This window comes from Maniola jurtina, chromosome 2, assembly GCF_905333055.1.
Source record: "Maniola jurtina chromosome 2, ilManJurt1.1, whole genome shotgun sequence".
NCBI classification, from domain to species: Eukaryota; Metazoa; Arthropoda; class Insecta; order Lepidoptera; family Nymphalidae; genus Maniola; species Maniola jurtina.
The window spans coordinates 4,941,278-4,964,038 of record NC_060030.1 but is presented as its reverse complement, the minus strand read 5'-3'; the positions used below and the strand labels follow the sequence as shown (position 1 = coordinate 4,964,038).

The window sequence follows — 22,761 nt, the reverse complement described above, 5'->3', positions numbered from 1 at the left end:
AGCATCTTTGACATTTCTTTGATTTATTTTCGGTTTTTATGGTCAGTCTAACTCTATTCTGTTGCATATCCTCTATTAGTCTGTGGTCTGTCGTAAAAAACCTGAAAATTGAAAAACACCTATCATCAAATCAACCTTTGATTTTTTATTATTTTTTGATAAAGTGCTTGAGCTTGAGTACAGAAAAATGTGGTTAAATCATAATAAATAACTAATATTAAGTGCTAATGTTATCAATTGCGCATTTAACATATATTATACAGTGAGTTTAAGCGTGACGTATTATTTTAGGTCAAATGGGAATATTCAGCTGATTCTTGTTTACGGTTTCTTGTTCCCTATTAATTTTTAATTTATAGTAATCACACGTAGCCATGTACTCGTTCGAAGGGGATTTTAGGCGCAAACCGCAACAAAATCTAGCAGGCGCAAGTGCTCAACGAAAAACTGACAGGGACGCACTAATCCTGCAGTCACAACAACAAAGACAGAAACGAGAGGTTAGTTAGTATTTTTTCACTAACAATTACTTCTTATTTACTGTACGCCAAATATAAACTAAACTAAATTGCTTAAATGAACTAAATGTATAAAGTGTCATCTTTTATGCAATGTTCTCAGCATAAATGGTTGATTGATTTATAATCCTTTAATTCAGTAGCCTCTGTAATAGCCTATCCTGCCTCTCTAGTTGTAATTCACAAGTATCTTCTATTATAAAGTTGCAGTTATTAATATCAATTTTTCAGAGTGTGAGAGCCTTAAGAGTACCTACTCCAATTTGATCAAAATTGTTTGACTAGAACTTAATGACATTATACTATAGATATGTTACATTCATCTTACACTGTGCATAAAATTCATGTTTGGTGATAAGTAATATACAAAAAATACAAGAGTAGAAGAGAATAGATAGCACCATACAAATGTGATCCTACTGCCATAGTTTTACATCTTCTCTTTAGATATGTATGTAATATATCTACTTCTTTTTTCTAATACATAAAAAATATTATTGAACCTACTGGAATTTTATGCAGGTGAAGATAGCTATTCACAATTACTTAACAGATTGACTGCAAGAGTACATAATATTATTGTTCACAGGAGCACAGAAAACAACTACACAGTGCTATAAAAATTCAGGCATTTGTACGAAGCTATTTAACGAGGAAACATTGTAAACAACTGGAGAGGGAAGAGTTTGATAATATCTTCTCTAAATGTGATGCTGAGAATCAAAGCTTAATGTCTTGGCTTCTGGCTAAAATTCTATTCTTCTATGATGACCAAAAGGATTGTGCTAGATTGGTAAAAAATATCTACTTAGTAACATGTTTTTAGCCTAGATTGACAATTTCATCTGATGATCAATAATAAAAATCTCCAGCAATGATAAAATGCTATTATTTATTGATACAGACTATGGTTGAGTCTGTTATGTCAGCCTATCTTGATAACTATATGATAATTTTCAGGTTTCTATATCACAACTGCTACTTAAACAGTGGAAAAGGGTATTTCAAAGCGGTGGTTCTTCAATACAGATAAGACGACTCCTTGCATTGCATCTTCGGCTATTGAAAGATGAAAGCAAGGTATGTTTTTTGCTGTAAAACATTGTGTAATCTATAAACATAAAAAAGAGGGTGCCAATTCTTTTCTTGTTATTTAGTTTGTATGTTTGTCCATTCAATAGGCCTGTTTCTTATTGCTCTGTGTGTTTTTATACTTTACCCTAAAAATTAACGAAAATAAATAATAGAAAACTGCCTTTTATTTAAAAATTACATGAGTTTTGTTGGTACCTTTCCTTTAAATCTTTAACCCATACATTAATAACTTTGAAAATAATGTCTAATAACAAAAGAAAAAACGGTCAGTCCTTTAAAAATTGAACTTTAGAAAGAGATTTTGACTTCATAGAGTGTTGTGTCCGTCACTCATACCTATATGAGTTATCAACAGTCTCAACAACAGAGACAACACTCTATGAAGCTGTTATCTCTTTCTGCAGTTTGATGTACAATATTTTGTGCCGGACACTGTACGCTATACATACATACAATAAAATTATTTAGTAGGTAAAAGAGCATTTTTAGGCATAGTGCAGATTATGCCTTAAAATGCACATTTTCTTCGGTTTTTTAAAACTCTCACTATAACTATCTGGAAAAACCTATTAGCTTTAAAATGTGGTTCTCCAAAAAAATATAATACCCCTTTGTTGATAAGGAAGACATAAATTATTTATTGCCACACAAAATAACAAAAACAAATTACTTAACATAAGGATGAATTTTCAGGTACCACTGGCTGTTCCACTTAGAATGTTTGAAGTATTCACTTCTACTAGCTCCGCTGAAACATCTATGACATGCAGTGAAGCTGTCAATATTATAGGAACAACATTTTTATACTTAGTTAAAAGAGGTATTATTTTAAATAATTTATAGGTAAAAACATGCATACTAAAGACATGCATACTATCAATACTAATATTATAAATGCAACAGTGTCTTTTCTTTCTAAATTTCTTAAACATAGGTGTAAGGAATTTAACTGATGTTGAAAGATACTTAAGATAGCTTGCAGCCTGGGAAAAGACATAGGCTTGCCCCAACCAATCAAAGAGTTCCCACAGGATCATCTTTAATTTTCCTGGGTTAAAAAGTATATAGACTCCCAGGTCTTTAACAATATCCATGCAAAATATCACATTGATTCACCGCTCTGCTGTGCCCGTTGGACAAACTAACAAACAAGTATACTTTTGCATTCATAATAATATCTGCATAATCATTTTGCAGGCTACTTCAAGGACTTACGTCTTCTGCTGTGTCAGAAAACACCACCATTGTATGGGCCTTCGCCCAATCCACCTACACCACTCTGCGGAGCCTTGTTAGATCTCATACAGAGACCTCTTTATCTAACCTCGCAGATCAATGTACCTGAATACAGGTAAGATTTATTTTATTGAACTCTTATTTTGCATTTGACTCTCCATTACTGAAGATCAGCACTTAGTTTTCTACACTTCTCATCAATAGCTGACCTAAAGATCTTCAACTATTTTTATTCAAGTACCCTCCCTTATAATACACTAGCTGATGCCCGCAGCTTCGCCCGCGTGGATTGGTCAAATCCCCTGCAGCATCAGGATTGAGGAGTTGGACTCCAAATTTTTTATGAAACAATGTCGCAAAATTCCTCTATCGATTAAAAAAGAAATGACGCAAATTGGTTCAGAAATCTCGGAGATTTCGGTGTACATAGGTAGAAAAACACAACTCTCTTTTTGAAAGTCGGTTAAAAAAGTAGCCTATGTTACTCCCTGGTCAATTCTCTACTTGTCTGTGAAAATCCCGTCAAAATCGGTTCAGCCGTTCCCAAGATTAGCCTTTTCAAACAGACAGACAGACAGACAAAAATTTTAAAAACGTGTGACTCAGTTATAGTATCGTTCAAATAACCATATGACCTTAATATGTGGTAGTTATTTCGAAATTACAGACAGACACTCCAATTTTATTTATTAGTATAGATTCTATATTTTTAAACCTCAGATGCTGTTAGCGATTTTATTTAACAATTAATGTTTAATGCATATTATGTGTCTGGTTTCATTGAATAAAACACATTAGAAGATGATGCCTTCATCCTAAGCAAATTGTACTGTTATTCCAGTGTTAGCAAAATCTAAGGCTTGTTTTATACAGTGACCTTTAATGGTTGCGGAAGAACCAGTATCACTAGATAGATACTGGTAGTAGAACTCAGGGATGTCACCCCATTTGAAATTGAATTTAAAACATTCAATAGTAGGTATTAGTAGTGAAGTTAAGCGGCATTAGCACCTCCGATATAAATTCCGATTAAAACCGGAACCGAAATCGGAATCGAATGTGCAAAATCAATCGGAAGTTACGAACTTTCGGAATTGGAATCGATCCTCCGCATCTCTGCTATGTATGCTTCTAAGCTATGTTGTAGTAAGTAATTTAAACTTTTTTAGGGAATGCTTTCATCCACTGCCCAATCACGGCGATAGTGCGTCCTTTTCACTTCTATAGTACTGTGCAAGAGAAAGCGCTCTATACTAGCTCGTCTTCTTGAACCAACTATTTTGTGTATATATTCAAACCTTTAATTCCAGCGATACAGTCATGACCGAGTTCACCGCAGCATTCCTATGTAACCCATACCCAGAGCCGGTAGAGATGTTCATATTGCCGGCCCTCACGAGTGATCCTAACAAGCGATTCCCATTTTTGGCTTTGTTACATTGTTTATATATGGACAAGTTTAGTTCGGGACGATTAGTCAACGATTCTTGGTTATTGCATTCCATTTTAACACTAGAACCACCGGACTTCGGTAAGTAAACAAAAACACCTCTATCAGATTATTTTTCTTTTTAGTTCTGTAAATTTTGTAGCGATTTGTTTATAATCAAATAAACCAGTCTCCATAGCTGTATGTGTTTTAAGATTTTATGATATACAAGGAACCACAAACATAATATATGCTATAATCCGCCAAAACAGTTCTGAATCGATGCATTATGTGTCAGCATGTTGAGATTTCTTAGATGTCTATGATATTAAAGTAAAATCTAAGGTGCATTTATAGTGGAGAAGATTTAAAAAATGCGGAGCTTGCTTTGCATTTTGCACTACTCTATGATTCAATATCAAAGTTATACATCAATTTTCACAGTTGAATTTGTCAGAAAATTGACGTAAGCTACGAGAGTTCCAACCGCGCGCTGGTTTGAGTTATATTTGCGCTTGTTTATCTTTTATGCCGCGTAGGAATTAAATGTAAGATACTTGATGTTTCTTTGTTACAGCGAACAGTTTACTCAAAATAGACAACACAAGACTGCCACATAATCGAATTGTACTAGAATATTTGAAAATCGTAGCAAAATTAACCGTCAATGTATGCAATAAGCAGATAACATACGATTACGAGGACTCCTTGTACAGCCAAGAGACAGCGGCCGATAACGACGATGATAGCGACAGTGACAATGAGCCCAACCCGACGTCAATACGTGAGCAAATGTTGCTCACTAAATGCATAGAGCTGTTGAATGAACCTGATCGCTGTATAATGGTCACTTGCTCTCATATTACTGAGAGCGATTTGTGTGATGAATTCCTCGATAGCGTGTCGAAGATATGTCATAATCTACTTCTAAGTCATAGGATGGCGTTACATAAGTATAGGTAACATTGTTATTTCTTTTAGTATGAGACCCCTAATAGCCACCTATCGGGATAAAAAGTAGTCTATGTGTTAATCCAGGGTATAATCTATCTCCATTCTCAATTTCAGCCCAATCCGTCCAGTAGTTTTTGCGTGAAGGAGTAAGAAACATACACACACACATACAAACTTTCTCCTTTATAATATTAGTGTGATGATAAATATAAAGAAACAGATAATCATTGGCTAATAAAATCAGCTTCTTAAAGGCTTAGCAAAAAAGTTTTTTTCAAAAATAACATCACCAAACATTAACTAAACAAATTCAGTAGTAAGAAAATCAATCTTTATCCTGTGTTCCGACAGTGGGCAGTGATCTAGTTAGATCTTCACAGTTATGATTATTTTTGAATGGATATTTTGAAAATAATCATACCCAACCTTGAAGATATGAGTATACAAGTATCTGACTTTAGCTTTAAAGGTGCATTTTATTTTTCAGGTTACTATACACATTAGCATTTAAGCCAATCTTCTTGCGTGATCTTTGGCAGTGGCTCAGCAATATGAGCCACGAATCCTCATTCGGGGGATCAGCCACCCCGTTGCTATCCGCGCTGTCCCGCGGTATGGGGGCAGATACATCTGTTATGGGGGTTCACAAACTGTTGGCGCCGTTGGCAGTCTTCTGTGCATTGTTCTCTCTGTTAATTGGCACTCTACACGACACGGAGTTCTTCAGGGACACGCATGGGGGTGAAAAAATTAACAGTAAGTAGGAAACTTTTTGATTTACATACATATTTGTTGTGTACACATAAGGCTCGACCAATCCATGGTGTGGAGTCTAATACATCAGTTATGGGGGTGCACAATATGTAGGTACCACTGGCTGTTCTGTGCATTGTTTTTTCACCTGCTGCATCAGAAAAAATGAACAGTAATTATTAATTTAATAAACTTAAAAGTTAATCTTACAATCTACTTTGTTTTCAATAATTCCTGCTTATACTTAATTAATGATGACAACCCTGTGTCTTTATTTAACAGTAGATGCATATTCGCTGACTACTTATGCACCCGGCTTCTTCCGCGTGGACTACACAAATTTAAAACCCCTTAGGATAAGAAAGGATTTTTGAAAATTTAACCCCTTAGGGGTCTTTTCTTAGCGGATGTCTACGTCATTACATGCTAAACAGCCCGATTAGGTTATTGTTGGTTCATCTTTTGAATCTTTTCAGTAATGAGTTCGTCTAGTGCGAATTCTGGGCGAGCCCATGCATTTGCTTTCTCGGAGCTGGGAGGTTTATGTCGCACGCTTAAACAAGTGTGCCTCGGATTGGTGGAGCTCGCCTATCCAGAGTACAGACCGTCTGTGATTGGACAATACAAGGACGCTGTGGGGACCTATCAGCTAGAACTGTCTGATAAGAACCAAACGCCCGCATGGGCGCATTTATTTAAAGTAAGTGAAAAAAATATTTATAAACATGTATTCTAATTTTATGTATGTAAGTAATTAAAAAAATATTTCGTGTCATAGCTTTTGGTATTTACCTAAATCTAACGAAAAGCAGTTCACCTTTTCCGGTTATATTAACGTTACACAGTATTCCGAATGTGGATTTCTTTCTTTTCAAAATTCAAAATATTTTTATTCAATTAGACTTTTACAAGTACTTTTAAATCGTCAAGAGCATCTTTAAATTTTAAAATGTCAGTAATGGTCTGTTTAGATTCTCACCCTGAGCTCGAATGCCACAATGTTAGTGATAAATGCCACTATGCCTAGGCAAGTGAAGGCAAATAATTAACAATTTTTCTTTCTTTCTAAAGACATACATACCGCGTTTGAATGCGTTGATGCGCTAAAGACAAATTGGCAAAATCATCTGGTTTTTTTTACCGGTGGGGAATTATTTCTTTAATGAATGACTTAAACACAATATTTATTTTTTTGGAATAAATGGTTTCTACAGCCGAATTATTTTAATGATTGCCAATATCTGAACTTTGAACCAATTTCAAGCTACAAAAAATGTGAAGTTGATATTTCGGTTGCGAAGGTATGCACGCAACTTCTACGCGCGCTGTACGCCCGCGACGCGAGATTGGGGTTCTGCAGCACACTGTGTGGGTGGGGCGTGGGTGGCGCGCACCCCGGCAGTCCAGTCAGCGACGCGTGGATAGCGGCGGGGCCGGTGGTGCCGGGCGACGGCGCGGAGGCCGCGCTGGCCGCCGCGCGCACGCCCCGCTCCGCCCGTCCCTACCGAGCTTATGTACCCAGGCTGGCGCAGTCCGACCATGGTGAGTATACCCCCTGTAGAACAGGGGCATGTAGTATCACTGTGTCACTAACCCCGCAGTTTAGTTAGGACCCGTGGATAGTAGTGGGACCGGGAGCTTAAGTTAAGCTTATTTAATAGAGAGTTTTAGACAAATTTTAGCATCGGGATAGAACTTCATACAGTGACATCTAGTTTACTATGTGAAAATTGCTGTGTATAATATAAATTATTATAGTAAACCATACCCAGATGGTGGATAATTCTTCATAGCTTAGGGACCATATTTTAAAGGCTTGGATTCAATCTAATGTATCAAAATTAAATGACCCACATGAAAACATGCCTACGCAAGTAGGTTCAGGTTCAAGGCCAAAAAAAAACATTTTTTTAATTTTATAATTCTCGTTTACAGATGAGGGTCCTCCATTTACAATCAAAGAACTGAGAACTGTTACAATATTGAGAGAAATTCCATTCGTCGTACCGTTTTCAACAAGGGTATTGATATTTCAAGGTCTTCTAATCAGGTAGAACAAACAGTTCAATGCCAAAATATTTGTCTAAAATTTCCAAAGCAATTGTTTACTGTAATTATTATTTTTCAGGGAAAAACATGAGCACTGGTACGAAATGACGAACTTTAATGAGGGTCCCTCAATAATCATAAGTGTTCGACGTACGCATTTATATGAGGATGCATTTGATAAACTTAGTCCTGATAATGGTAGGTTTCAATTTACATGCCTTATTGTTAGTTTTGTGTTGTCCTTATAATTATGTGCAAATGATGATTATTATCAGCTCCCTTAGCATGGTCTATAAAATAAAATTTCAACTTTTCTTGATTTTGTACTTCATAGTTGATATAAGTTCTGATATTTTCCTGAATGAATGTTTTTGCGCTAAACGGAACGAACGGCACAATAAAATTGTGTTTAGAACCAAGCAGTTGGGGATCACTTGGTCACTCGAGAAAATATTATACTTCGGGCAGTGTGTTCTTACGACGGGACTCTGGTAATCCTAACTCTTATGAGAGAGAGAGATAAGAGATAAGAATTTAAGCGATAGAAGACGTTAGGTACATTAAAGTTTAGGCCGTATCGCAGTGCGCGCTGAATTGCAATTTTTTTTACGTCGTTTAATGATCTTTTTGAAGGAGTGATCCTTTTGAACCTGAAAGGTGCTATTAAAGTATTCTGTGGTATTCTGTGGTGTGGTGTGTATGGTATATCCGTGTCAAATGATGCTTGTGATTTATCTTCACAATGTTTTAAGACCAAAATGGAATAAGAGGGACAAAAGAAGTTTGCTTATAAAAGTGTGTGACAGAAGGATCAGCAAAATATGGTGGGATGCAGCATATTTTGCTGATCCTTATTTCACTTTGGTTGTTCAGCCCGACAAGGCTCTTTTTGGCACTTGAGTGAGGGCGCTGTTGTAGCTTTATGCCGATACGGCGAACTATCTACAAGTGCACTTCTCAAGATGGCGGCTTTAGTTTCGATTTTGGCCACGCGCCAAAAGAGCCTTGTCGGACTGTAAGGTGAAATGGCAATCGATCTGTACGTATTTTAGAGCCCGACCTGAAGCTGAAACTTCGCGTGCAACTAATAAACCAGGCAGGCGCAGAAGAACTTGGTGTAGATGGAGGCGGCTTATTTAGAGAATTCCTTTCCGAGCTTTTAAAGTGAGTGCCTCTAGATTTAGTATTATTAAATTTAGTGTATTGTGTCGTATATTTATTATTTGTTTTACTTAATATCTGCTTTTATTCTAAATAAGCATATAACACTTGTCAAATTTTTCAGATCCGCTTTTGATCCCAACCGAGGCTTGTTTCGTCTTACCAAAGACAACATGTTGTACCCGAACCCGGGAGTGCATTTGTTGTATGATGATTTTCCTATGCATTATTACTTCGTTGGAAGAATATTGGGAAAGGTAAGATACATTTTGGGTTTGGGAACTACTTAATTAATGTAATTATTTAAGGGTTGATTTTTTAGATAGAATTCTAATACAAATACTATCACTGTTCCGTGATCAAAACGTAGATTTGGTAATTGGGTATGGGTTTGAATTAATATTTTTGGGCTAATGCATCTTATAAACTTGTCTAGTAAAATTTTCTACGACGAGACGGCAATGGGTTGAGGTGATGATGAAAAACGATGTGTCTAGTGTCACTTAATTTTCAGGCTTTATATGAAAATCTCCTAGTAGAACTACCTCTAGCGGAATTCTTCCTAGCGAAAATGTGTTCTACTCGGGAGCCAGATGTCCACGCACTGGCGTCTTTGGACCCCGCCTTGTACAGGGGTCTACTGATGCTGAAGTCGCATAGGAGAGAGGATGTTCCTGACCTAGGCTTGGACTTTACCATTGTTAGCGATGAATTAGGAGAGCAGAGGGTAAGTGATGTCATATTGTAATATTTCAAAAGCACTTGTAAAAACTTATTTGAATAAAAATCTATTCTATTCTATTCTAATATCATCAAAACATAATCTATACATTATGACAAATTGAAAAATAGAATGTGTTGAATTTTTTTAGTTTCTGTTTCATGTCTTTTTCTGGAATTTGTCTGCAGATTTTGATAAAATGATTTTTTTTGTTTTGCAGATAGAAGAATTAAAACCGGGCGGTGCAAACATTCCTGTGACAGCTGAAAATAGGATAGAATATATTCATCTTGTTGCTGACTACAAATTGAATAGGTACCTTATTTTTTACCGGTCAGATTAAATTGAATAAGATTAACTTATGAGGCGATGGCGATGGGTCTGGCATATTTTGCGAAGAGTGAAAGAAAACGCTGCTCGAGTGGCTTTTCGATGGTAGCCTGGCGGCTGATGGAGACCTGCCCGGCTAGTATGAGCAGTAGATAAAAATTATATCCCCCGATTATATCCACTGATGTTATAGAAATCAGTGGATATAATTTTTATCTTCTGCCCATGCTAGCCGGGCTGGTCGGCCGACCTACACCTGGAGGTGGTCCATTGAAGCGGACCTTAAAAGAGTGGGACTCTTGTGGAACCATGTTAAGGCAGCAGCCAAAGATAGGGGAACATGGAAAACTACTACAGCCCTAAGTTTAACGAAAGAATAAAAGGACTGCATCATTATCATCAAGATAAACTTACTAAAATCCGACTGCTTCTCCACTAGACTAGACTGACTCACTAAGACTGAGATTGACTGACTAGATGCGATTGGATCGGACCGGACTGGATTGGACTGTCTAATCTACCTAATCCATTCAGGTCAACACCGAAATATGCACAGGTTTGAAGCTTCGATTCTATCGGCGTCCCCTTACGTGTTCATTCTTTCAATAAGGCCAGATATCATAATGCATTGCATACGTGGGCTCAGTTTGTATTTGCGTTTAATCTTCGTCTTTTAAATATTCGTAGACAAATAAGGGCCCAATGCAACGCATTCAAACGCGGGCTCACGTCGGTGGTGAACGCGGAGTGGCTGCGGATGTTCTCGTGCCGGGAGCTGCAGCTGCTGATATCGGGCGCGGAGGTGCCTATCGACATCGATGACCTGCGGACGCACACGCAATATGGCGGTGAGTATTGAAAATTATTTTCCTAGTAGATCTAAATAAATTTAACACGTGTTTTTTTTTATTGTTATTCGATGACGCGGTAATGTCGTCAAAATATATCGTTACACCTTGTCCTCCAGGCGGGTTCTCGGAGACGCACCCTACGGTGCAGTGCTTCTGGCGCGTGCTGGAGCAGTTCACGGATGAGCAGCGGCGGCAGCTGCTCAAGTTCGTCACCAGCTGCTCCAGGCCGCCGCTGTTAGGATTCAAGGTATCATTTTTAGAATTACCCATACCCGCGCTTTTTTATAATCCTGGTAAATTCTTTGATTAAATTCAACCATTAGTGAGTTAAAGGGGTACCCAAGAAAAAGATTACATGTACCATGGCATGGCATTGCAACCTGTACGTGCAATAATTTATCTGCGATCTTCAATTTTGCAGCTTCAACTAAACGTACATTATCACTCTTTTTCATCGTTTTTTTGCTTGTGAGCGCCTGGGCTTGCTGCGCGCCACTGCCTTAATGTAAATAAAGATTAAGTTGTTTATAAGAACCGCCTTGGCCATGCCGGTCTGCCTTGTGCTTTCGTCGATAGTTTCGCCCAATCCGTCCGTTTGTTCAGTATGTTACAACCATATCATTGTTATTTCTTTTAGGATTTACAACCACCATTCTGCATTCAGTCCGCGGGCGCGACAGACCGCCTGCCGTCCGCTTCGACTTGTATGAATCTTTTGAAGATCCCGGAGTACCACTCGGAACATTTGATGTCCGAAAAGCTCCTGTATGCGATACAGTCCGGCGCGGGCTTTGAACTGAGCTAAGTGAGTACAGGCTGTTCAATTGATGTTCTATACATACAAGTGTGTCGTAAACAGTGGTCCATCAGATATTTTGAGAGGCGAATCGCAAGAAACGCAATTTTTAGTCTTCAGATCAGGGATACCACCCCTTTATTGTTTTAAGAAAAATGATATACTATTACAAGAATAACGGAAGGGTCGACGACCCTCAGGAATGAGGATTACGGCTCCTCTGCAGTGTGATCACTGATCAGCAATCTCCATTCAAGAAATTGAAACAGTTAAATATTTAAGGGTTTTGGTTTGGGTTTGTTGAACTACTTTACTTCAGTTTTCTTGGTTTCATTACTTGAAAATATTCGTACAACTAAAAATAAATTTGAATTTCCTGAAAGTACCGCCATTGAAGCAATGCTTTTTTGCTATTTGCTAGACATCCTGTATGAAATACAAAGGTCTTAAACTAGTACTGATTACTGATTCCAAACGCTTTCGCTTTTTAATAACACCATACTTTTTTGGATTGCAGGTAAATCTATTCAAGAGGAATTGGTGTACCAACTTTTATACATAAAACAAAATATACCTATTTCGCGATATACTATTTATATACGGCCGTTAATCTCAATGTGATAAACTAAGCTCCTAGTGTAGTAGGAACATATATGTAAATAAATGTTACTTGATTTCATCGTCGTATTTTTTTTATGACGTTCTTGCTCATACTAAAATTTACAAAATGTAGAGATATTTTTCGACTCTGTGATGTAATACTCAGATAGGAGTAACGACACGTTTTTAGTTTGTGTTTGAATTTTGTATCTTTGTAAATAAATGTAGAATAACAGTAAGTCAGATTTATCTTCTGGAGGCTGTATGGGTAGAACGCATACAAATATCAAAAAACCATTGTGATGGCTGTAGCGAATGTTTTAGACCAGTTTAAATTATTAATCTCACCTGAAAGTGTCAAATAAATTTGTTAAAACTTTATCAAACCATTTTTATTAAGTATTCACCTATTTACCTTTCATCAAATTCACGGTGTCAAAATTCTCGTCTGGCGGTACAAAGTACGTAGACTTGTATGAATTTAGAAAAATGGTTTCCTTAAATTGACCTAAAATTAAAATTAAAAAACATTTTATTTATGTAGTTCAACTTACGGCTTTTATGATGTATCGAGACTTCCACCCTGTTCGGAAAGCAGATTCTACCAGAAGAGCTGGGAAGTAACTCATTATGTCCTTTGAAACACTTATACTATGAGTAAGTAGATTATGGAGAATTGGAGATGTTTAAATCACAACGTTCGGCCGTCCACATAAAATGTCAGATTGATCTCAACGCTGAAGCCGCGTTACTTGTCGACTGGAACACTCGAGGCCGCAGAGCCTTGATTGTATCTTTTCAAGTTCGTCAACATCAACCCTGGTAACCGGCGGCCATTTTTTGAAGCTTGGTGGATAATATTTAGAATAAGGATTTGAAATTAAGTTACTGATGAAATAAAAGACGTTTATGATTCTGATTGGTCGAATGAAAGCGGATGAACTATATCTTCTTCAAATGGCAAAAATGTTAAAACCTGCCAAAAATGACTTACGCACTGTTAGAACTTCACTGACGAAATATGCCTTTTACTTTAAGTTTTAATAAATTACACGTTCAATAAGTAACCGTGAACTTGTCTACGGCGCTCATCAATAACCTGCATTAATATTGGCTTAGGTGCATTCATCGTTTCAAATATGGCCGCCACTCGCCGCCATTACGGTTTTGACAGTTGCAATCAATCAGGGTTGATGAATGAGGTTCGCGAGACTGCGTACTCTGCCCTCGGCCTGCGTGCGGTAGCTCGTACGCGCATGGACGACCCTAATTCTAAGTCGGATCACCTATCTCGAAGCTATATCGGTCTTATATCAGCGATCTAAAGATTGATACACGCTGTTATCCATAACTCGTGCAAGGTTTACGAGTTGGAAGTACTTAGCTGGAGTAGAATTAAGTACCTACTATATAATATTATGCTTCTCTGTTGCTTTCTATTTGCAAGTAAGCACTAAGTATTTATATGGAGCAGAAATCTACAGAATACATTATGTGTAAACAAATAGCGCGGATCTTAATAAAGATTATTTATTTTAAATTTAATTTTAGGTAAATTACCTACCTGCCAAATTTCATGATTCTAGGTCAACGGGAAGTACCCTATAGGTTTTCTTGACCGACACGACGCAGGGACGGACGGACGGACAGACAGACAGGCAACAAAGTGATCTTATAAGGGTTCCGTTTTTCCTTTTGAGGTACGGAACCCTAAAAAGAGAGCAATGCAATTAAGAGTTTAAAACAAACAAAATGTATATATGAATAATAAGATTATGTATAAAGGTAAACTCGTAAATAACTTCAACAAATAGCTAATTGGGGCAATTCGCAGATACAAGATTAACTATTACGTTCACTTAAGTTCACTTTCTTGTGCAGCGCGTGTACACCTATTTATTGTACAGCTTTATATTGCGCTCATGACATTTAGATCGATACATTAAAGTCAATCAATCAATACATTAAAACTTCAGTTGGTTTATACAGGATGTTGTTTTGGGAACCGTCAATTTTTCGAAAACCTTTCGCTAGATGATGAAAATATTTCTTACTAGATAGTAGATGCCCACGACTTCCTCCGCTTGGATTTGGGTTTTTTAAAATCCTGTTAGAACTTTTCGCTTTTTCGGGATAAAAGTACCTACACCACTATCTGTATTGGGGATGCAAGTTATTTCTGTATGAAATGGATGATGCCTGCCACTTCGTCAATGTCGATTTAGATTTTTTTATGAATCCCGTGGGAACTCCATTTTCCAGGAAAAAATGTAGCCTATGTCTATCCCTGGAATGCAGCTACCGTTGCAAACGGCTAAAACTATTCAACGGGATTTAGGTTTTAAAAAATCCGCGGGAACTCTTTGATTTTCCGGAATAAAAAGTGACCTTTGTCAGGTCTTTAACTATGTACCTATATCTGTGCAGATATTACGTCGATGAATGCTCCAATTTTTTTTTTTTTTGTAAAAAGAATACTAGCCATGCTAATCATGACTAATACTCCCCTTTCCCCTCCAATTAAGCGTAAAGCTTGTGCCAGGAGTGGGTACGACAATAGTGCAACGGGTGGGATTTGAACCGCCGACCTTTCGGAATTCAGTCCGCTCCTCAACCGTTGAGCTATCGAGGCTCATTGTGACGTGATTGAAGAACAAACCTATAAACCAAAAATCAAACACAATTTCGCATTTATAATATGGGTACCTAGTGATAACACTCTGTATAGTAAGTAGTCACTATCAAAACATGACGGAGGTAGACCGTAGGAGCTGACTTTTTACGACGTGAGTCATCGGCCACCACGCTCGGGCAGTTGATTCAATTCAGCACCAATGAAAGGATTAAACGATTGCCTGTCAGCCCTAATGTGAGTTCAATTACTCCACCGTGTATAAAATTGTTTAGCTCGAGAGGGGAAACAGAATTGTAACCTCAGATGATTGAATACTGTCTTCGAATGAAAGGATTGCTACATTTTTAAATGCCATAAAAGTTTTCAATTTTCTCCTTTTTCCGAAGAGTTAAAAGAAATAATAGTTTGATTGCTACCTATTCACATTTGATTTAGATTTATATAATGGTCAGGCTATATTATTGGGGATATGAGTTTTTAATGGTTTTTCATTGTACCTTCTTATACTTTGAAACCCAAAATTTATATTCCCACAGCCCTCTGTAGTGTTCTGCGGTTTTGAAGGCACATAGGTATAGAGGGGCACTTTGGTGACTGTTGCACTCAACCCTAGCACGAGAGATGTGTTTATTATATTGCTTCAATCGCAATTGTTGTGATTGGCTTATATTGTCCGACCGAACCTTCCACTTCGCCTTCAGCCACCTTCAGCCGAAAATTCTACTTTCGATCAAACCTTCGGTTTCTGTCATTTTTTCCGCCTCGGGGGCATACGGACTAACCAGCCCAACTAATCCACCTATCCCAACGTCATCCTAACCCGTGGTCTGGTGTCTCATAGGAGGCTGTGAGACACCAGGCCATTATAGCTGTTAAACTTTAGACCACCTAGCGCCCCTAATGACGTACCTATTGTCGCAGCGCATTGACGACATGCACCGCCTTAGTATGCGACGCACGCGGGCATGCGCGTCCGTGACGATTGTCCTACCAATTCGGTATGCTTATTTAATTTGCAACATTGTTCGCCAAACTGCAAACACTGCAAGCCGCACTGGAAAGTCACTGGACGAAACAATACGACAACTGAATAGAAGATATATGACACTCGTTTTTCGGTGGCTCGCTGATTTGATTTTTAAAGAGTTTTATGGCTCACCATACTTCAATTGTTTTACCGACTGAACTACCTAAATATGTACATAGCCATAATATGAGGGTTTTGTATCCGAAGGGTACCAACGGGGGAGCCCATTACTAAGCCTCCACTGTCTGTCCGTCTATTTGTCAGTCTTTCAGCGGGCTGTATCTCATGAACCTTAATAATAGGTAGAATTGAAATTATCACAGAGTGTGATAATAAAAATTTCTATTGCCGCGATTACAACAAATAATAAAAAAAACAATAGCTTGCAATTTAAAAATAAATAAAAGTGTTATTTCTTGTACAATGGTACGGAACACGGAACCCTTTGTTTGCGAGTCCGACTCGCACTTGACCAGTTTTTAATCGAACCACATAATTTATAGAGCTGCATTAATACAGGAAAATAGAAAATTACCTAGGTATAAATAGCTGGGTTTTCCATTCAGATCAATAAAGTAAGATTTCACGCCTGTCAAGGTGCCAGCTTTGGCTACGTCTTCTTCGAAACTTACTTGGCTTACAAACCGTCTTAATTTGTATTGTTACACGAAATAAAGGCGTCAAGTGTCTTGTAACAAAGCTCGACACCAACAATCGCCTTCGAGGGTGGTCCTGGTCGCTCACTACAGTCTACAGTCGTACGTCAGGGCAGGCCATTTCTCGGAAGGTCATCGGCGTAGGCCTTTGTGCTTAGCCTTACGTTGTAAAACTAAGCGCTTGTGAAATTACTCCTAGAGCTGTAATTATAGGTAACTTACCTGTCAATCATTGGGATGAGGAAATCCATTGGACACTTACGGAGACTAATGAGTGGGCTCGCTTATTATGCAGTTGTTTACGACTAATTTGAAAGGTAAGATCTCGGTAAATAGCAAAGGTTAAAGATTTGATTATAGTAAAAACGAAAGATGAACTTTGCAAGTTTCAAAATCATTCAAACACAGTTTGGATATCTATACCCATACCTGCTATTATTATATATGTGGTGGTGTCTATCGGTCTGCTAGTTTTGTTAGATTTTGACGGCCTGCGTCCCAGGGATAGACGGAGGCTACTTTATATCCCAGAAAATCAAAGATTTCCCACGGGAATTTCGAAAACTTTAATCCACCTGGATGAAGTCGCGGGCATCATCTATTTGGTACAAACTACAAAGGTGGCATGCATTCCAGGGTCGGGCATAGGCTACTTTTTATCCTAGAAGATCAAAGAGTTCTCACGGTATTATTCAAAAACCGAAAACCACGGGTTCAGACTTCGCACGGGTGGGCTTGCCTATTCTATGAACAATATAGTCGATCAAGGATGTACTATGAGTAAAATGCCGGTGTTTTTAAAATAATTGTACAGAATTCTTTACCGTACCCATTACCCATTTATCGCACTAGAAGCGCATGAGTATACCTATGCGATTTTTTTTATGTCCGTTGGTAACGAACCTAACGAACCTACCACTGACGAAGGAATCTGATATTCCTTACTTAAGTCCCATAAGATTCTGTTGCGTGTCGGCATTTCGAGTGGGCGAAACTGCCAAGTTATAATAATCGTGGATATTGTATGCATATTTTATGGCTAGGTACACAGAATATTCTGTATGCAAGTCCTACGCTTGTGATTTGTAAAACTTGTCGCGTTTCATTTGAGATTTTACGATCCTTGTATACCTATATCAAATCAGCTCCTATTCCTGTAGATGTTTCAATAGTTTATGGGTACAATTTAATGCTCACCAAAATAATTTTTAGACCCTTAGCTAGTTATTTATTTACTTTGTAGTTTATTACACCGGTAGGTATCAGATGAGTAGACATGAAGAAATTAAACTACCTAATTGATATTTCTAACAGACGGGACCGTAGTCAACTCTCCGAGGCATATGGGAAGGTCACACATCTCCAAATTCGGTCATCTTGCACATTTTTTTAACCAGCACAATAATCATCATGAGCAGCCTATCGCCGGCGCACTACCGAGTACGAGTCTTCTCAGAATGTGAGCGGTTTAGGCCATAGTTTGCCACGCTGGCCCAGTGCGGATTGGCAGACTCCACACAGACACTTTTGAAAACAGTTTGAGAGAGAGTTTTGTTGAGAACATTATGATATCAACATTATGAATATTATAGTTTTTTATTTCTTTATTTACAGACTAGCGCTTGGCTGCAGTCAGACCTGCTAGCAAGTGATGATGCAGCCTAAGATGGAGCGCGCTTACCTAGAAGATGGCTATTCACTCATGACTTGAAGTTTTATAATATTTGCAATGAATATGAACTGTCATTACCCCCTCGAAATTATAATAAAATATGTAAAGTATATACCTACCTAGGTATAAGTCCTATTGAATGTTTTCTGATGTTAGTAGGTACCTATCTACTCGTTCCTACTGTTTGTATCTAAAGATAGTTTAAAGTATAAGTAGAGATAAGAGGTAAAGTATACCTAAACAATAAACAGATCTATGCCTTATATACTAGAGCGGTACGCGACTTGGGTGGTCTGTCGTGGGCTGTTGGGCGGCAGACAGAATGAGGCCGAGATTTGTAAGATATTGCGTTCGCTCCAGTAATATTGAAATAGATAGCGAGAAGTTATCTCGCGTCATATCGGATCTAGTGCAGCGGTGCGTCTAGATGCGTCACCTCGGAGTATTTTCAACGTCATGAATCTTATGCGCCGCTGTTATGAGCTAGTGGTATAACAAAGCGTCATACTATTCATTCAATTTCTGTTTGTTAAATAGGATTAGTTGACTCGCCTGTGTTTGCACGGGTGGTCTTACCAATTCCAAAGGTAATCTATAGCCTAACAAATATAAATTAAAAATTCACCCCCGAAAACTATAGGTTACAAAGTAAATAAAAAAGAGCTATATAACTTTCAAACGGCTGAACCGATTTTCTTGGATTATAGCTAAGTACACTTTCGCTCAAGCCACCTTTCAAACAAAAACAAACTAAATTAAAATCGGTTCATTAGTTTAGGAGCTGCGATGCCACAGATAGATACACACGTCAAACTTATAAATCCCCTCTTTTTGGGTCGGGGGTTAAAAATGTGTGTGATATATACAAGGTATCAGTAATCATCAGTACTATCACCTGTTTTCGTTTTTGCTAGCGTTCTGGTTACACCTTCTATAAGTCTGCTTGCTTCTTTTATAGGCTCAGGCCGCGATATACATACCTATAGGGCGAACTTTGACTTTTTCATATCGCTGACATGAATCTACTGAAACTCAAGTCTGAGCAAAATTAAAGTACCTACGCTCTATAGATTTCAGCATTAGTAGAGCTTTTTAGCCCAATGCAAACCTTGGGGATCCTAATTCCAGTCGTGTGTACAAGTTTATTAAGTAATAGGTAGCTGACGCCCGCGACTACGTCCGCGTGGATTTAGGTTTTTCGAAATCCCGTGGGAACTCTTGGGTTTTCCGGGATAAAAAGTAGCCTTTGTGCTAATCCAGGATATTATCTATCTCCATTCCGAATTTCAGCCAAATCCAGTGGTTATTGCGTGAAGTTGTAACAAACATACACACACACACATACACACAAACTTTCGCTTTTATAATATTAAGTGTGAAAATAAGCTACCTAACTATTTTAAAGCAAATCAAAGCTTATTAAATACACCTATTAAAAGTTTTCGCAGTTTTTGTGATATTACAGAGATATGTGCATCGTTTTAACCAACAAATGATACCTAAGTACGCGGACCAAGAATGCAATCCGAGCCTTTATTCGTTTTAAACTGATAGAAACTGATCGTGATGGAGTCCAATTATCGCGTCATTTAGTACGATGAACTATAAAAAATAAGTTATTCATAAATAATTATTCAAAGACCTTATTTTGATCGGAGCGACCGCTTCATTCTTGTGCGGTTGAGAGAATCTACGAGTATCCAGATATAGCTGCAATAAAAGACAGGGTTAATTTGATTGATTTAAAAATGAAGTTGAAGGTATAATAGCACAGTAATGCAAAACGGCAAAATGGCACAAACGGGGAAATTTTGCACGAAGTAAAATCTTACAGGAGGGGGAAAAACTGACTGAAAGCTTCTGAAACGCTACTGTGATTACACCCTTTTGGCCGAAATCATGAGCTTGTGAGCTTTAAACTCAATTTTAACACAGCTTTAGGCAATTTTGCTTGTAAATGAGTTCAAACTTCAAGATAGTACTTACCTATTCAGTGATCGAAATCAAGAAATTTGTTCTCAATTTCAGTTGGTAGGTAGGTACACACAGTTTAACGCAGTTTTTCGTGAAAATGAGGAATTCAGTGAGGAAAAAATATCCGAATTGAAAAAAAAAGTAACTTTGACCAGAACTGTAATTAGGTAGGTACACTGTTTGGTTCGCCAGCTCCATAAAATGACCTAAGTAGGTATATTTTTTCGACACACTGTAGATAGTTTGTTCATTATAATGTAGAACTTGTACTTGGTTCTACATCAGCTATTCGGGACTAGATCTCGTTATAGGTACTGAAAACTGGAGGTGACACTGAAAAAAAGAAAAATAAGCCCATACCTCCAAAATACGGTAAGTATAATAAAAGGATTTTTTTTTAATTACAGACTAGCGCTTGGCTGCAATCAGACTTGCTAACAGTCATGATGCAGACTAAGATGGAGTGCGCTTGCCTAGAAGTTGCCTATTCACTCTTGACCTAGAGTGAATAGGCACCTTCTAGGTAAACGCTTCCCATCTTAGACCACATCATCACTTTCCATCAGGTGTGATTGTGGTCAAGCGCTTGCCTATAGTGAATAAAAAAAATAAGAGTTGAACGTACTCATATTAAAAGTGTATGGGAAAACTGATGCCGGAAGGGCGTTCCATATCCTAGCGGTTCGGATTAGAAACGAGAAAGCAAATCGCTTCGTACGTGTCCGAGATATTTTTCATAAGAATTTTCTAAGCTTTTGCCTAGCGCCGCGTCCTTTTTATCAGCTCATATAACAGTTAAGTTATTAATAATATAGGTAACTACTAACTACTTATTAGAATATATGTCGATGTAGGTATCTAAATAAACCTACGAGTAGGTATGTAGGTAGGTATGTTTTGCAAGATGTCCTCTGAGTTCGATAATAAAACTTTGGGCTTTTATTTTTGCACTCGACCCTCATAATTCACATCGTCTGGTCAAAGGGAATCGCTTGTGGTCATTATGTAGGTACTGCCAAACCGACATACTGGCGAAAACCGCGGGTATGAGACGTATGATATTCGGCAACTTTTATATTGATAGTTGAATGTTTCATATTATCATTATAATAAATCGTTTTGGGACCCAGCGTATACTTACCCTGCCTAGAAATATATTGAGGAAATGATAGGCATGATGTGCTGTTTTGTGATGATGATGAAATTGTGAATGAATGCAGGTTAAGATAGAATGCTTTAATCTAAAAAAAATAGGCTCATACAGTCAGTGGAAGAGCCCTACATGTAATATAAAAAATCATTTTCTACCAGAGAATTTTTATATTATACCCGTAGATAGGTACTTTGGAGAGATTTGGGGGAGGCCTACGCCATTCAGGCGACTTATACGTGAATATATTATTATAAAAAGGGACTTAATATTTAAACATAAATTTTGACATTAAATGTTAATTTTTATTATGACGATGAATGTAAGTACTGATATTGGGAATTGAATTGATATTATTTTGAATATGATGAATTTATGAACAAAAATGACTTAAAATAAATAAATTATTGTAATACTAGATAATAATCATGTATTTGGAAAACGTAGTAGATAATAAAGGCTTTTTTTATTTTTTATTTTTAAATAGATACTCGTAGGTTACTCCATTATAGATAGCCATATTATTTTATGTAACTGTCTGTCATGGTGGGTGCAAAACGGAAAACCTTTGTGCATAATAAATCCACAATTCGCTTCTTCACAATATCATAAGGGAACGGAGTCTAGTCTAGTTTCTATAACAAACCAGGAACATAAGTTCCCGGGACTTTTACTTTGAGTCAGACTTTCGTACCCCTCGACATAGAGTAGAGCCATCAAATCATATCACACGAGCATTGTATTATGTTTCAAGTACATCCAAACAAGTACATTGAATGGGCTATTCAGACTAATGTTCCAAGATATTATCTCCCCTTTCTTACTTATAGCGTTGTCTTGCAATCGTCGTGGGTGGCATTGCTGGGTTCCTTAAAAACGTAAAAAAAATTAATCCCTAAAAGAAATTAGTCCCTCTATAACACGACGCGGACATGTGTTACTTTTTTCGCTTTAAACATGTCTCGGTCGAAAGATTTATGATTTTGTTCTTTTAACATAAAATTGTGGTTAAGGTAAAAGTGGAAGGGTTAATACCGTTCAAGGCAGACGAATCAAAAATATCTGCCACATTATGGAAAAATAAGAAACGCCGTAGGCAGTGCAGTTACACCTACTTACATGTTTTATTATGTCACAGGGCACAACGAAAAATA

General features: G+C 37.6%; 1 protein-coding gene across 1 annotated transcript; it reads left to right on the top strand.

The window, feature by feature from the left end:
- The first annotated feature begins 59 nt into the window (after positions 1-59).
- LOC123871314 (ubiquitin-protein ligase E3C) lies at positions 60-12,874 on the top strand. Its single transcript, XM_045915055.1, has 21 exons — positions 60-262; positions 360-500; positions 1,108-1,311; positions 1,479-1,598; positions 2,307-2,433; positions 2,811-2,964; positions 4,160-4,380; positions 4,856-5,237; positions 5,720-5,988; positions 6,462-6,685; positions 7,287-7,527; positions 7,921-8,035; positions 8,114-8,232; positions 9,087-9,198; positions 9,320-9,452; positions 9,710-9,922; positions 10,137-10,231; positions 10,934-11,094; positions 11,214-11,344; positions 11,735-11,902; positions 12,411-12,874. The coding sequence occupies exons 2-20, from the start codon at positions 375-377 to the stop codon at positions 11,900-11,902; spliced, it is 3,315 nt and encodes a 1,104-aa protein (XP_045771011.1). The 5' UTR covers positions 60-262; positions 360-374; the 3' UTR covers positions 12,411-12,874.
- Positions 12,875-22,761: the final 9,887 nt, after the last annotated feature.